General features: G+C 39.5%; 1 gene segment (V, D, J or C); it reads right to left on the minus strand.

Annotated features, from left to right (window-relative positions):
- LOC113899571 lies at window positions 1-15,256 on the minus strand. The segment is given in 4 exon segments: window positions 1-111; window positions 268-435; window positions 14,618-14,934; window positions 15,150-15,256. Coding segments are annotated over 4 exon segments (645 nt in total).
- Window positions 15,257-17,064: the final 1,808 nt, after the last annotated feature.

A 17,064-nucleotide genomic window follows, 5' to 3' on the forward strand; every position in this document is an offset into this window, starting at 1 on the left:
TTATTTTTCTTCCTTCATCTTCTTCATGAACTGGTCTTTGTGTCGACCATGGAGCTGGGAAGTGCAGGTTGTCACTGGTAAATACCATAGGGGCCTTGTCAACCCAATCCACTATGGATAACAAGGGTGGATTAGGTAAACACATTCCGCACTTATCCCAGAAGAACAAGAGAGAACAGCTAGCATTGCCAGAAACAGCTTATCTGGAGTCATGGGAGTTCTAGTAACCTTCAGTGTTTGTTCAGCCTGACGAGTCATGTTTTTCACCTGAGCCCATGTCGGGTAGGGGTTCAGACGTTGACATTTTCTGTTTGGCTCCTCTATGGTCATTGATGAGACCCTTCGCATCAGCTGCATCACCTGTTGGGCAAGTCCGGTCTCAGGGTCCTTTTCGGTAATGGACATGGCGAAGTGGAACCCAGATTTCTTCTCCATCTGCAATGACAAGACCATAACCTTTGCCTAGGAGTCGTAAGATTCCTGGCAACCATTGATTAAACTGTTTATACCATATTGGTGTGTTGACTTCTAACAGTTTCTTACTTTTTTCCTCTGCAAAATGTCTGTCTGCAAGAGTATCAGAACTATCTTTTATTAAATTTTAAAAAATTTAAGGAATAAAGAGTTAAAGATAATAACACTTGCAGGTTTGTAGGATAAGAAGTGTATCTTCTCTTCCATATTCCCCCTTTCTGTTTTAATAAATGAGTTTTAAGAGTACAATGGGCTCTTTCGATAATTGCTTGACCCTGGGGATTATAGGGTATCCCCGTGATGTGTGTTATATTCCATTCCATAAGAAATGAACGAAACGAGTGACAGGTAAATATAGGTCCATTATCTGTTTTTAAGACCAAAGGTATCCCCATAACAGGGAAGGTGAGTAAAAGCGCAGAAATGGCGTGTTTGCTGGATTCTGAAGAGACAGGCACTGCCCATATAAAACCTGAAAATTTATCAACTGAGACAAGAAGCAAAGAGAACTTTCCTAAGGAGCAATGAATGAAGTCAGATGGCCAAAGGGAGTTAGGCTGTTGCCCACAAGGATTAACTCCCGAAACTGTGATACGTAAGTGCAGAGGAGCACAGACGTCACAGGATTTAATGATATGTCTCGCTTCAGTGAGGGGAATATGGTATTTAGAATGCAATCTTTTAGCATTGGTATGAAGATTAGTGTGTTCATCAATAGCAGACGTAAAGACAGGAGCTATGAACCTATCAACAGTACCATTTCCTGCTGCCAGGGGGCCAGGTAAACCTGAATGAGCATGTATATGTGCAGTGAAGAAAGGTTCCGTAAGTGATCGAATTAAGGCTTGAGTCCTTGAAAAGAGAATATATAATTCATCATCTAGGTTGTATAAAAAGGCGGTAACAAAATTGGGGAAAAGCGAAGCAAGGTATTTGGAATCAATATATACATTGAAAGATAATGGCTGAAGAGACAAAAGAGCATATAAAGCATACAATTCAACTCTTTGTACTGAAGAATAGGTAGAGGGTAAATTCTCTTTGATATCAGAGCCGACAATCCCAGCTATGCCTTTCTTGTTGCCATCAATGAAATAGGTAGGTGCATTTGAAATAGGCTGGGAGGCAATGATATTAGTTACTACAAATTTAGTAAATTGTAGGAAGTCCCACAATTTTCCTCTCGGCAAATGGAATGAGATAATGTTCTGAAAATAACTTAATGCTATTTGCATGGTCATGTTATACTGTAAGGCAATTTGTAATTCCTTTTTTGTCAAGGGGACATGTACTGCATATGGATCAAATCCAGTTAAGGTTTGTACACGGCTCCTTCCTAATACAATTAGTTGCCCTATTTTCTCAATGTATGATACAATTTTCTTTGACTGTTTAGTATGTAGATATACCCATTCTATCGGGCTGTTTTGAGCTATGATTGCAGTAGGTGAATGTTTGGTGGGGAGTATATATAAATAGACCAGTTGGGTATGATCCAGCCAAGTTGAGAAAGATTGTTGAATGTGTTTTTCAACAAATTTTAATTCTTCTTCCGCTTCTTTTGTTAGCTGTCTAGGACTATTAGAGTCAGGAAGTTCCTCTAAAATTTTAAATAAATTTTGTAATGCATAGGTGAGAATGCCAATAGATGGCCGAAGCCAATTAATATCGCCTATCAATTTTTGAAAATCATTTAATGTGCATAGAGAATGCACAGAGATTTGAGTTTTTTGAGGTTTTATCTTAGACTCTTCCATAACATGTCCTAAGTAATTAAAGGGTACTTTCAATTGAATCTTACCTGGTGCAACAAGCAGGCCATGATTTTGAAGAGTGGTAGTGACTTCGTCATATAACTGTTGTAAACAGAGTTCAGATTCCATGGAGAGGAGTATATCATCCATATAATGAATTATGAAAGCAGTAGGATATTTATCTCTAATGGATTCTAATAAAACATATGTCAGATATTGGCAAATGGTAGGAGAGTTCATCATTCCCTGAGGTAAAACCTTCCATTGAAATCTTTTAACAGGAGCCATGTGATTTATAGAAGGAACTAAAAGAGCAAAATGTTTTTTTTTTTATCTTTAGGATGCAAAGGTATAGTAAAAAAGCAGTCTTGTAAATCAATAATAATTACAGACCATCCTTTTGGCACCATGGAAGGGGAGGGCAAACCAGGTTGTAAGGGCCCCATAGGAATCATAGTATTATTAACATTTCTTAAATGTTATCAACATTTAAGATAACATTTCTTAAATGTTATCAACATTTAAGATAACATTTCTTAAATGTTATCAGCATTCTCCATTTTCCTGATTTCTTATTTCTTACAAAAATGGTAGAGTTCCATGAGGAAAATGAAGGCTCTATATGATTTTTCTGTAGTTGCTCATTTACTAATTGTGTGAGAGCTGCCAACTTTTCTTTAGTCAGGGGCCACTGAGGTGTCCATACTGGGGCATCAGATTCCTAGTAGAGAAGCAGTGGTGTTAACTCAATGGCCCCCATCAAAAAGGCTCATTTAGAGAAATTGTGGCTTTCATTTGTTTGAGAAAATCCCTTACCCACAAATTAATAGGGATACTGGTAATATATGGTTTGATGTAAGCTACAATTTGATCAGGACCATAAGCTTGTAAATAGGATGCACTCACGAAAGTTTGTGTAGCATCAGCTTCACCTACCCCCTAACAGTCTGGAAGGAGCCACAGTCTTACCCCATTCAAGGGGCTATTCTTCAATTCTAATAATGGAAATGTCAGCTCCTGTATCCAACATACCTGTGAAATTTCTTCCCCGTATCTTTAGAGTAAGCATAGGCTTTTGATGTTCCTTTAATAAGGTAGATAGTGCGGCAGTAAGATTGGTGCTACCAAAACCCCCCTGCCTAATTTTATCAGATGCCCTCAATGGTCTGACATATGGCAAAAGTAATAATTGTGCAAAGCGCTCCCCTTTTTGTAAGTATACATCTCCTAATTTTACGACATTCACCATGACATGTATCTCTCCTTCATAATCTTCATCCACAACTCCAGTCAGCACTACTAAACCTTTCATGGTACAACTGCTATGTACCAAAATTAGTCCCATTGTTCCGAATGGGATTGGACCGTAATATCCAATGGGGATTTTATAAGGATTGTATAATTCTATTAACTCCATGTCATAAGGACTAGGTATATCAATGCAAGCACTCTTAGATGTGGCTGCTTGTAGTGTCATAATGTGGGGTCCTCCTTTTGTAGTGGGGCTAGAGGATAGCCCCTTTATTAGTTTCCCTGTTGTGTTTGTTTTGCCTCTGTAGTTAATGCATTTCCATCCTTATCGAATTTGGAATGACATTCATTCAACCAATGGAATCCCTTTTTACATTTTGGGCAAACTCCTGAGGGTCTTTTTTGTATTAGAAGTAGTATTGTTTTTAGCTGTTTGTACTGGCATGCGGCATTGTTTTTTCATATGGCCAGCCTTCCCGCAGTTAAAACATTTAGCATTGGCAGCCTTTTGCACATTAAAAGTTTCTAGTGCCACTAATTTTGCTCTATGGGACATAGATCCGATATCTCTACAAGCTTTCAAATATTCCATAAGAGAACCGGTTTCTCGAATTGGTCTAAGCACGGATTGACATTCTTCATTAGCATTTTCAAAGGCAAGTTGTTTTAAAATAATATTTTGTAAGGTTTCAACTTTGGTAGATTTTTTGATGGCATCCTTTAATTTTCCTATAAATTGGGAATATTCCTTGTCATGTCCTTGGGTAATTTTGACAAATGAACCATCAGAGTTAACACTATCAACCTTTTCCCAAGCTCTGCAAGAAATTTCTTTAATGAAATACAACATCTGAGGGGTAATATTAGCTAATTGCGCAGTCATATGGGCCATGGCTCCTGTTCCAGTGACTATATCATAAGTTAAATTGGCAGGGTTACCACAAGATTGCTGGTCAATCATCATTTGTCAGGCCTCATCACCAATCCACATTTGCCACTGAAGTAATTGTTGAGGATTTAGAACCATCTTTGCTACTTGAAAAAAATCATATGGCATCCAATGATCTGAGGAATTCTACACAGTAAGGAGAAGCAGGTCCATACAGAGTGTATGCTTTCTTAAAGCTAGACAACATACCAAAATCTAAACCAGCCTAAGCATTCTGGCCTTGGGCAGGTTGATCAAACTGTATTGGGAAAGCAAAAGCGCAAGCAGGCATCTCCCAAGGAGGAGTGAAAGGGTTAGTATGAGCAAAGTTAGCAACTGCTGTTACAGACAGAGCAGAAGGGAAAACCTCAGATTTGGGCTGTCCGTTGAATGAAATGACCTCTGCTCTAAGTGGTTTCGGCTTCGACACATCCTGTATACATACGTCTCCAAGCTGTTTTTCCAGGGATTGTGTCTGATTGAGCATAACATTATTATATTTCAAAGCACCTTGCATATCTTGTTCCTCAAGCTCGTTTTCATGTAAAGACCGAACAGTCTCTTCTTCCAAATCAACATTATGCCCTTCAATTTTTTCTATGACAGCCCGTATGAGTGACCATGTAACCCACCATTGAGGGGGAACACGGACTCCTTGCCGATATGTTCGCAAAACAGTATTCTTAACCCTTTTCCATATGTCTAGATCGAGCATCCCCTCCTCTGGGAACCACGGATTATGTTCCAGTAAAATACGATAGCAGTTGTTCAACTGATCTCTTGAAATATTAACCCATTTTGTTTAAAAAAGTGATGCATTATAGAAAGAAAGGAATCTTACTGCTATGTTGTCCCAGCCTGCTTACCTCTTTCTGCAGGGCTCGCGGCTTTGTTCAGTCTTCCTATCAAGTCCCTGTTCAGGCGCCACCTGTGGGAATTTTCTTCCCCAGGACTTGGAAACAGCGAACCTGAAAGAACAACACTCGGACAGTCTCTGCAAGGACTGACAACTTTATTTCTGTAGTCAAGCCTTTTTATAGGAGCAAGGAACAAAGAGCTTTGAGCATACGGCCAGCAGAGCACATACAAGGCTAAGATATAATCAGTAAAAGATACTTTAAGGACCAGCGCGTTCTTAACGACCCATGTGTTTATCCATGACCCATTTTCTCAAGCAACGTCTTTAATGTTTAATCGCTAAATTTTGGTGCCGAGCATAGCCAAAGGCAGGAAATGTTTTTCAGCTATCAGTACACAATGCCTGGGTACTTCTGGCCCTTCGCCATTTCCCCGAGGACCTTCTCCTTCAAGGCTATTTTGCACTGCACCTCCCAACAGTCACATTCACAGTTTCTGGGATTAGGATGCGGGCATATCATTTGGGAACCCGCTTTCCATCCCACTATAGGGTTTTTAATGTCTTTGAAGAATTGTCATGAAAATATATGAATGACAGAAATCTTAACATTTCTTTCAAGGTCAAAAGTGAATCTGAATCTGAATTACTGCATAATATGGAAGCAGAGAGGGAAGCAAGTTTAGGATGGCTGGAAAATGAAAATACCATGAGATAACAAAGTTTTTTGAAATGCACACTGTTGGGACAACATTTTCTTCTCAGGCATGTGGAATTTGGACACCAAAATGAAGACAAATCTAGCAATGCTATGTTAATGAAGGCTTCTACCCGATCCTAAAAGAGTAAGGGGTCTGGAGAGCACTTGGGGTTGCTTTTAAAGTTCCCTGATCTTCGTGCAGATCACGAGCCCTGCTGCAGTTCACACAGAAGGATGCAAGCCAAGACAGAATAGTCACCCACTGGAGAAGGTTCCCCTTTCCCAACTCACACCATCATATTTACTGTATATGATCTCTGGATCTTGGGATGAGAAATAGAAATTTGCTAAATTAAGAGAAAGAGACCTAGCTTTGCTTTGATTTATGGATAAAAAGTGATCTCAACATGCTTAGTAGGAAAATGACTCTGCAGAATACATGTATAAGATAGCCTTTATTCGCTAATATTCTTGTCAAAGCAATTTTAAAAGAGGACCAGATAGAAGAATATTTATAATAAACTGTTACAATTATTATCCTATGAGATTTTAGATAAGAAACAAATAATGCTGCCTGAACTGACCATGAATAATTAATACAGATGTTCATTTTCACAATTACATGAAAAATTCATTCTAGCCAAAGAGGATAGCATCTGTAAAGTCCCTGATTTAGGAAAGAGCTTAATATGTCTATAATTGGTTAGAATTTTAAAGTGGTTGATGTACATTAGGGAGTATGTGGTGGAAAAGGGGGAATGACAAAACTAGAAGTAATTTAGGGGAAAACTGTACGTTGTCTTTATATCTTAATATAGAATTTTATCTTTATATCTTCTAATGGTTCCTAATTACCCAAAGATGAACAGGAAGTGATATGATTACATATACATTTTATAATAACTTTATGGTCATGTTCAGTTCAGTTCAGTTCAGTCGCTCAGTCATGTCAACTCTTTGCTGCCCTATGAACTGCAGCATGCCAGGCCTCCCTGTCCATCACCAACTCCTGGAGTCCAACCAAACCCATGTCCATCGAGTCTGAGATGCCATCCAACCATCTCATCCTCTGCTGTCCCCTTCTCCTCCTGCCCTCAATGTTTCCCAGCATCAGGGTCTTTTCAAATGAGTCTGCTCTTCCCATCAGGTGGCCAAAGTATTGGAATTTCAGATTCAACATCAGTTCTTCCAATGAACACCCAGGACTGATCTCCTTTAGGATGGACTGGTTGGATCTCCTCACAGTCTAAGGGACTCTAAAGAGTCTTCTCCAACACCACAGTTCAAAAGCATCAATTCTACGGCACTCAGCTTTCTTCATAGTCCAACTTTCACATTCACACATGACCACTGGAAAAACCATAACCTTGACTAGATGGACCTTTGTTGGCAAAGTAATGTCTCTGCTTTTGAATATGCTGTCTAGGTTGGTCATAACTTTCCTTCCAAGGAGTAACTGTCTCTTAATTTCATGGCTGCAATCACCATCTGCAGTGATTTTGGAGCCCAGAAAAATAAAGTCACCCACTGTTTCCACTGTTTCCCCATCTATTTCCCATGAAGTGATGGGACCAGATGCCATGATCTTAGTTTTCTGAATGTTGAGCTTTAGGCCAACTTTACCACTCTCCTCTTTCACTTTCATCAAGAGGCTTTTTAGTTCTTCACTTTCTGCCATAAGGGTGGTGTCATCTGCATATCTGAGGTTATTGATATTTCTCCCAGCAATCTTGATTCCAGCTTGTGCTTCTTCCAACCCAGCATTTCTCATGATGTACTCTGCATAGAAGTTAAATAAGCAAGGTGACAATATACAGCCTTGACGTACTCCTTTTCCTATTTGGAACCAGTCTGTTGTTCCATGTCCAGTTCTAACTGTTGCTTCCTGACCTGCATACAGATTTCTCAAGAGGCCAGTCAGGTGGTCTGGTATTCCCATCTCTTTCAGAATTTTCCACAGTTTATTGTGATCCACACAGTCAAAGGCTTTGGCATAGTCAATAAAGCAGAAATAGATGTTTTTCTGGAACTCTCTTGCTTTTTCCATGATCCAGCAGATGTTGGCAATTTGATCTCTGGTTCCTCTGCCTTTTCTAAAACCAGCTTGAACATCTGTAAGTTCACGGTTCACATACTGCTGAAGCCTGGCTTGGAGAATTTTGAACATTACTTTACTAGTGTGTGAGATGAGTGCAACTGTGTGGTAGGTTGAGCATTCTTTGGTATTGCCTTTCTTTGGGATTGGAATGAAAACTGACCTTTTCCAGTCCTGTGGCCACTGTTGAGTTTTCCAAATTTGCTGGCATATTGAGTGCAACACTTTCACAACATCATCTGTCAGGATTTGAAATAGCTTAACTGGTATTCCATCACCTCTACTAGCTTTGTTCATAGTAATGCTTCCTATGGCCCACTTGACTTCACATTCCAAGATGTCTGGATCTAGGTGAGTGATCACACCATCATGATTATCATGATTATTCTTCTGTGTATTCTTACCACCTCTTCTTAATATGTTGTGCTTCTGTTAAGTCCCTACCATTTCTGTCCTTTATTATGCCCATCTTTGCATGAAATGTTCCCTTGGTATCTCTAGTTTTCTTAAAGAGATCTCTAGTCTTTCCCATTCTGTTGTTTTCCTCTATTTCTTTGCACTGATCACTGAGGAAGGCTTTCTTATCTCTCCTTGCTATTCTTTGGAACTCTGCATTCAAATGGATATATCTTTACTTTTCTCCTTTGCTTTTCACTTCTCTTCTTTTCACAGCTATTTTTAATGCCTCTTCAGATAGCCATTTTGCTTTTTTGCATTTCTTTTTCTTGAGGATGGTCTTGCTTCCTGTCTCCTGTACAATGTCACTAACTTCCATACATAGTTCATCAAGAACTCTGTCTATCAGATCTAGTCCCTTAAATCTATTTGTCACTTCCACTGTATAGTCATAAGGGATTTGATTTAGGTCATACCTGAATGGTCTAGTAGTTTTCTCTACTTTCTTCAATTTCAGTCTGAATTTGGCAATAAGGTGTTCATGATCTGAGCCACAGTCAGCTCCTGGTCGTGTTTTTGCTGACTGTATAGAGCTTCTCCATCTTTGGCTGCAAAGAATATAATCAATCTGATTTTGGTGTCGACCATCTGGTGATATCCATGTGTAGAGTATTCTCTTGGGTTGTTGGAAGAGGGTGTTTGCTCTGAGCAGTGCGTTCTCTTGGCAGAACTCTATTAGCCTTTGCCCTGCTTCATTCTGTACTCCAAGGCCAAATTTGCCTGTTACTCCAGGTCATGTATAAGTTATGTTCAAGGAGTTGAGAGCCAGGAAGAAACCTAAGAGGTACCTGCAGTTATACAAGAAAGATGTACCGAATGGCTGAATTAGAAGAGTAGCAAAAGAGTTTAGAAATGAGGAAATGGATGTGGGTGCTATACAAGAGATAAGCTGACCTGACCTTGATGTTTACTGAACGTGTATGTGCTTCATTACACTCTGGTACCCATCTGCCATAGACAGTATGTTTATTCTAATAGGGCTATTTAAAAGGGCATGACTGTATCTCTATTAATTATCAAAATTAAACAGACTGTTTCACTTTCAGATCCACTTGAGGATATATATGCAGAACAAAGTAGGTATATTTCCAACAGCCGTGGCATTCCTGCAGCTAGTAAAATAGAATTCTGAAGCATAAAAATTATTAAGTCACTTTCCCAAGGTCACTCAACTAATGAGTGGCAGATCTGGAAATATAACCTAAGTTGTTGTGTTCTGCTAACACAGCACAAAAGTATATAATCTATCATGTTCTTACTGTTAACGGGAAGTTTGTTCATTAGAGTGCTATGTTGAGAGATTGGGTGTATTACTAATATTATAATATTAAATAAATATACAAAGTCATGTTTGCTATGATTGGTTTTTTCCCACTATTGAGTCCTGCTCCCACTTCTCATCATATTTCTATACTACAAGAAAGACAGAGCAGTAGACAAAATTCACTTACCAGAGGAAAAAACTCCCACCTTGTGCAACAATTCCAAACTTTTTGTCCAAGGTGGCTTATTACTCTCTAGGTTCAATTTGTCATTTGAAGTCAATAAAGTTCACATCTGGCAGGCAAAAGATTAAAAAGCAGCCAGTTCTCCTGAATCCCCTCACTCCTGTTTTCTGCATTGCAAAGTTTACTAATTGCTTCAGCAATGGCAGCTCCTATGGTGACTAGGCTTCTGCACAATTTGACCCACGATCACTGAGGGGAGCAAGGAGGCTGGTGTAGGCCCCACAAAATGTTCAAGTGGTACACCAGGTGGCAGTGCTTCAGCTTTCATGCTTGCTGCATCCACTGTGCTGGAACCTGATTCTCTAGGAGGGAAGATAGAAACATTTAGATAAAGCTTTCACCAAGGGGTGACATTCTGGTAAAGATGTAAGGGAAGTTCAGAGATACACTAAGTAGGTGTTTTGGGTAATAGCGTTACAGTAGAGAGAGCAAAGGCAAGGGACACAGGTATTGATATAGAAACATGTTTAAAGTGTTTAAGTAATAATATCTCTTCTTTCTCTGAGCCACTTATTCTTCCTAGGACACTATTGCATAAGAAACTTGCTAAAGAATTCAGCTGAATATTCATTGGAAGGACTGATTCTGAAGCTGAAGCTCCAGTACTTTGGCCACCTGATGCAAAGAGACAACTCACTGAAAAAGACTCTGATGCTCGGAAAGATTGAAGGCAGGAGGAGAAGAGGACAACAGAAGATGAGATGGTTGGATGGCATCACCGACTCAATGGACATGAGTTTGAGTAAGCTCCGGGAAACAGTGCAAGACAGTGAAGCCTGGCATTCTGCAGTCCATGGGGTCGCAGAGTCAGGCACGACTGAGCGACTGAACAAGAACAAAGCATTCAGCACTGTTAACTGGTTAGTGGATGATTTCCTCATATACTGATCCTGGGGCAATTGTATCTATGGTTTGGCATCTTCTTTCCTGGTTCCCTTTAATTTCCAGTTTTAACCAATAATGTCACCACCATTAAGACATCCAGCCACTCTGGCATCAAGTGATTCTCCATAGTCCAAGTCTTTCTCTTCAGGAGCCCTGTAAGATGTTACACACTGCCTGGCAATAAAAATTAGAGATGCTTATCACAGTTAGAAAAGTTATGTCACATTTCTCACAGATTAAAATCTTGGGAACAATAAAATCATAGTTTTGATATTTAAATTAGATAAAGAATCTGAAATGCATCCTACATTGCCTGAAATATAATAAGCATAGTAAATATCAACTTTCTTTTTTCTACTAAAACCTACCTTTCCTTCAATGTCCAGCTCTGTAACCTTCTACTCCTTTTTTTCCCCTCCATATCAGGTCAGTGATGGGAGTTTCTAGAAAGATGCTTAATCACTTATTTTCCTGGAGCCCCATTACTCTTCTCTATACTTTTAGGGTTATATCTACTAGCTACACTGATGCATTGATACTCAGAGTGCAGAAAAGACATTAAAGGAACACCCAGAGGAGGTAGGTATTATTTTGATTTCCCTAATGAATAATAAAATCAAGGTCATTTTTGTATGTTTACTGGCTATTGTATATAACATTTCTAAATTGGATCGCCAAGATTTTTCCATTCTGTTTAACTATTTTCTTTTTGATTTATGAGCTTTTCATATATCCTGCACTTGAGTTCTTTTTTAGAAATATCCATTGCAAATATGGTCTACCAGTCTGGAATTGACTTTCTACCTTCTTGGCAGTTATTTTTTTAATAAAGACTATTTAAAAATACACTTTCATGTTCATAAGAAGCTAGCTTGAAACTTTTGTTTGTTTTCTTTAAGAACTGTACAACTGCTTTCTTTTGGTGACTGCTATTGCTTCTGATAAGAAAACAGGTATCATTCAAATGATGTTTGCCAGAATACAATATATCAATCTTCCATGAGTATTGGCAAGATTATTTCCACTTAAATAGACCCTGGGATTCTTCTTCAATGTCTTGCAAACTTCTGCCAAAACCACGATGGCCCTCTTGCAGAATTCCTTATTCATCTTTATGACATTTTACATAACATTGCTCCTGAATAAGGTGCTTGTTGTAGAGGAATTCAATACAGCAGTGAGTGGAGGTGCTTCCTATATATAAGCAAATAGGTTATGGAATGCATAATGGAAGTAGTTATAAATACCAGCTACAATTATGTGGTCATTTGCAGTAACAAAAAAAATGTTATTAATGTTTTTTTCATTTTGATATGAATATATTCACGTATACATTCAGTTCAGTTGCTCAGTCATGTCTGACTTTTGCGACCCCATGAATCACAGCACACCAGGCCTCCCTGTCCATCACCAACTCCCGGAGTTCACCCAGACTCACGGCTATCGAGTCAGTGATGCCATCCAGCCACCTCATCCTCTGTCGTCCTCTTCTCCTCCTGACCCCAGTCCCTCCCAGCATCAGAGTCTTTTCCAATGAGTCAACTCTTCCCATGAGGTGGCCCAAATCCCAGGGCTGACCTCCTTCAGAATGGACTGGTTGGATCTCCTTGCAGTCCAAGGGACTCCCAAGAGTCTTCTCCAACACCACAGTTCAAAAGCACCAATTCTTCTGCATTCAGCTTTCTTCACAGTCCAACTCTCACATCCATACATGACCAATAGAAAAACCATAGCCTTGACTAGACGGACCTTTGTTGGCAAAGTAATGTCTCTGCTTTTCAATATGCTATCTATGTTGGTCATAACTTCCCTTCCAAGGAATAAGCGTCTTTTAATTTCATGGCTGCAATCACCATCTGCAGTGATTTTGGAGCCCCCAAAAATAAAGTCTGACAGTGTTTCCACTGTATCCCCATCTGTTTCCCATGAAGTGATGGGACCAGATGCCATGATCTTCGTTTTCTGAATGTTGAACTTTAAGCCAACTTTTTCACTCTCCTCTTTCACCTTCATCAAGAGGCTTTTTAGTTCTTCTTCACTTTCTTCCATAAGGGTGGTGTCATCTGCATATCTCAGGTTATTGATACGTATACATTAATTATTTTTAAATCCCCTGTCTCATTTGCTTGCCTGTAGTAACATAAAATGTGCTGCTGCTGCTGCTAAATCACTTCAGTCATGTCTGACTCTGTGCGACGCCATAGACGGCAGCCCACCAGACTCCCCGGTCCCTGGGATTCTCCAGGCAAGAACACTGAGTGGGTTGCCATGTCCTTCTCCAATGCATGAAAGTGAAAAGTGAAAGTGAAGTGGCTCAGTCATGTCCGACTCTTAGCGACCCCATGGACTGCAGACTACTAGATACCTCTGTCCGTGGGATTTTCCAGGCAAGAGTGCTGGAGTGGGGTGCCATTGCCTTCTCCAATAAAATGTGCTAATTTAAGTTAATCTTATATCTCATTGTATCTCAGTTATTAAGATACAGGATTCAATTCAAGAATGTGATTCAGCTAGAAGAGGAAAGAACATCACCCAAAAAATGGATAAATGAACTTGGTATAATCTTTGCAGGAGGGAGTTAACTTATATTGGTTGAATGAGGAATTATTGCATCATATCAGCAGGAAGAATAGTTTTCCTGTTGACTTTATGACAAAGTTGTGTTGTTAAAAGAGGTACTGATGGATGGCTAGTTAACAAATCAATTAAATAGTTAAGCTATTGCAGTAACTTTGTACTGCCCCAACCTAACTATCTAAAAATCTATTTGGAAGGTACTTGTCATGAAGTAGCCATATTTTTATATTCTGCTGGTTGGTACAGGGCTCCAGGCACTGTGGCAACTCACACACGTTGCTGCTGATCAACTACATCATCTTATTGATGACACACAACTCTTCCACTTCCCACCAGATCTCCAAATCTTCTGTTCGTCCTGGGCCAAGTATGCATGTAGCATAACAGCAGGTGACACTCTTCTCCTCAAGGTCACTCGTTCTTGTGAGACACTAAAGGAGGTGAGAGACAAGTTTTAGTGTGTTATGCAGGTTCTGTTATCCTCATGGTTCTAGTATGTCCTTATGAATCACAGTTCGTCCATGATTTTGTCTACACCCAACTTTCCCTCAAATGTTACTCTTGCTGGATAACAGTGAATTCAGTCTCAACACCAGATACAAAGATAACAGCTTTGTTATAGACTCCTCCAGCTCTAGCAATTGGCTGAGTTCTAATCTCGATAACTAATCTCCTATTCGACACCATTAGTGGTTCTGCTTTTCTGATTGTAACTTCAGTGACACAAAGTCTAAGAGCAAAGGACTAAGGAAATGATTTTCATGATGATTCCAGATAACTATGACTAGACCCATGTTTGTCATGTGAGGGTCTTTAGGTGAAGCTGCCAGTATGATGTATTATGGGGCAAGTATTCAACTTTAGACAATGCATGTTCCGTATGATTGTTTGAAAGTCAAAAATTCAAGACCGAGAATGTATTAGTAGAAAGTTACTCTGGACACCTGTTTCCAAATGACATGGAAGGAGTTTTTGTTTAAAATTAAATCCTCTAATCTAGACCACAGATGAAGCAACCACAGGACTACCATTTCTTGTCTGAGGTCTGCAGGTGTGCATTTCAGCTGGGGTTCTGCAGCAGGGGGGCTCTCTCTTATTAAGCTCTGGGGTTTTTGTACAGCTTTTCTCATTACTTCAAGCACTGTGAGTTCCCAGACTGCACAAAAGTACTTTGCAGAGTCTTCCAGCTGTAAGGCTGAAATGGTGAGGCTGATGGAGTTCTGTGCTTTCTGAAAGTTTACAGAGTAGCGGCCGTTCCTTGCATTTGGGCCAGAAGATTCCTGACGAATAAGGAAAGTCATCTCTCCACTGGGAAGCTGCTTGTACCAATAAAGGTAGTGCGTGTACCCACTCCAACTTACTTCATACCAACAGTTCAGAATGACAGATTGCCCTATTTGACTGGTTACGTATGGCTGGTCTTGAGTAACTTTCTGGGCCACACCAGACCCTGTGGAAAAAAATCAGAAAACTGAGCTGAAGTAGTGAACAAAATAATGTAGCCATTAGACTAATTTGAGACCCAAAGAAAACCCAAATTGAAATCATAATAAATATGCTTTTCCCCAACCCTCCTTTCCTCCCCAAGTCCCTGTGAAGCACCATGTGTCTGTGTGCAGGCCTTTCACCCCAGACACTCACACCCATGATTGGAAGCATCCCTACCAGAGAAGGTGATGGCCAGGAACACCCAGAGCAGACTAGAGAGTGGCATGAGGCATGGATTCCCCTGCACAAATGTGCTCAGTTCTGCCTCAAGCTGAGAGTTCAATGTCTTTGAATGCCTGGCAGGCCAAATACATAGTACCCAGTACCTGTGTGGCTCCCCCTAACAGGAAGTAGGAGTCGTCATGTTTATAGACCACGTGGTCTGTGCACAGATGAGAAAAAGTCTGAATCACCACAAACCTTTATTTTGTCTACTTGTCTTTCTCTGGTCATGAATTACCTGGTCACTAATGACCTATGCATATCTGAAAGGGGCCTGAAAAACACAATCCTCATAAAAGGTTTGAGTTGAGCAGAACAGAAGAATAAACAAGTTGACATGCATTGGTAATTATTCAGCAGAATAACTTTACCAGCCCATTTAAAACATAATATAGTATATGCCATGAACCCTTCTTATAATCTATTTACTGGTCATCACTTAGCCTATGCCTACTGTCCTCCATCCATAGTCTAATGACTCTTTTAAGAAGCTCATAGACCTTCAGCTTTCTTGGTGAAAGGCAATCTTATTCAAATAGTTAGTATATCTCTTGTTTACTGGGTTCTAGGGCTCTAGTTAGGTTTTCCTGTAAATAAGTTACTTCAAGATCAAACAATAACAAATCAGTCCTTCTGACTTTTAGAATCTATTCCAATATCTATGTTTTTATGAAATTATAACAGGAATAAAATATTTTTTGTACAGCTTTTTCCATTACCTCAAGCACTGTGAGTTCCCAGACTGCACAAAAGTACTTTTCGGAGTCTTCCAGCTGTAAGGCTGACATTGAGTCTTACTTATTAGACTTTGAGAAGGATCAGGGGATTCAGACCTGCTGCCTCCCAAACTAGAATCATACTTCTTAGATCATGTGTCCTAGAGTTGTCCTCATGTCACGTTTTCTATGTCATTGGCCCAAAGAGTTCAGTCTCACTTGTTAGTGGCTCATTATTTTTCTCTTTGTGAAATAAAGTCAATAGAAGCATGCCAGATCTTTCTGTGACACAATGCTATAATGCACTCCTGCCAAACTTGATATCTACAGGCTGCAGACACTTAGTACCTGTCAATACCACAGAAGCTGGGGACTGAAGTTCTATATACTGTTACAAGATCATATAGAGTGTAACTGTCAATCTTCCATCTGGTTTCTTTGTTTTAATGGAAGAATTAACATAAAATAGTCAAAGGCAAATAGACAAGTAGAAAGGAAAGTACAGACAAGTTCTCTAAAACAGTGCCATTCCTTTAATTTTAGGACAAGATAACTAGTGATGCAGGAATAAAAGTGTATATTTAGTTGAGATGTCTACTCCTCTGTCTCATTTCACCTCGGAGTGCTGACAGGCAGCTGATGCCCTGGTTTGCAATTATTTATAACTAAGTAGAAGAGACCATGATGCCCACAGCAGCCTAGGCAGTAGCATGATAAAATGAAATATATATATTAACAGAATAACTACAGATATAAATAAAAAGAAATTGATATTGATAAATTTTTATCAAAACACAGAACTTACTCTGATTTTATAGGCACTTTTTTTGATGCATAACTCTATGAAATTTTATCACATGTGTGGGTTCTTGTAACTGTCACAGAAATCACAATACAGAACTTCCATCACTCTAAAAATTGTCCCTTTGCACACGTTCTCACCCCTGCAATCCCTGATCACCCCGGCAACTACTGATCTCCTTTTCATTTCTATATTTTTCCTTTTAAGAATGTCATGTAAGTAGAATCATACCTTATGTATGGGATCATTATGGATCAACCATACTATCCAATGTGTTATACATCAAGCAGCCTTCTGAGATAGACTTTTTTCCACTCAGCATAACACTCTTGAGATCAGTCTAGCTTATTGC

The sequence above is a fragment of the Bos indicus x Bos taurus genome, chromosome 10, assembly GCF_003369695.1.
Source record: "Bos indicus x Bos taurus breed Angus x Brahman F1 hybrid chromosome 10, Bos_hybrid_MaternalHap_v2.0, whole genome shotgun sequence".
Lineage (NCBI taxonomy): Eukaryota > Metazoa > Chordata > Mammalia > Artiodactyla > Bovidae > Bos > Bos indicus x Bos taurus.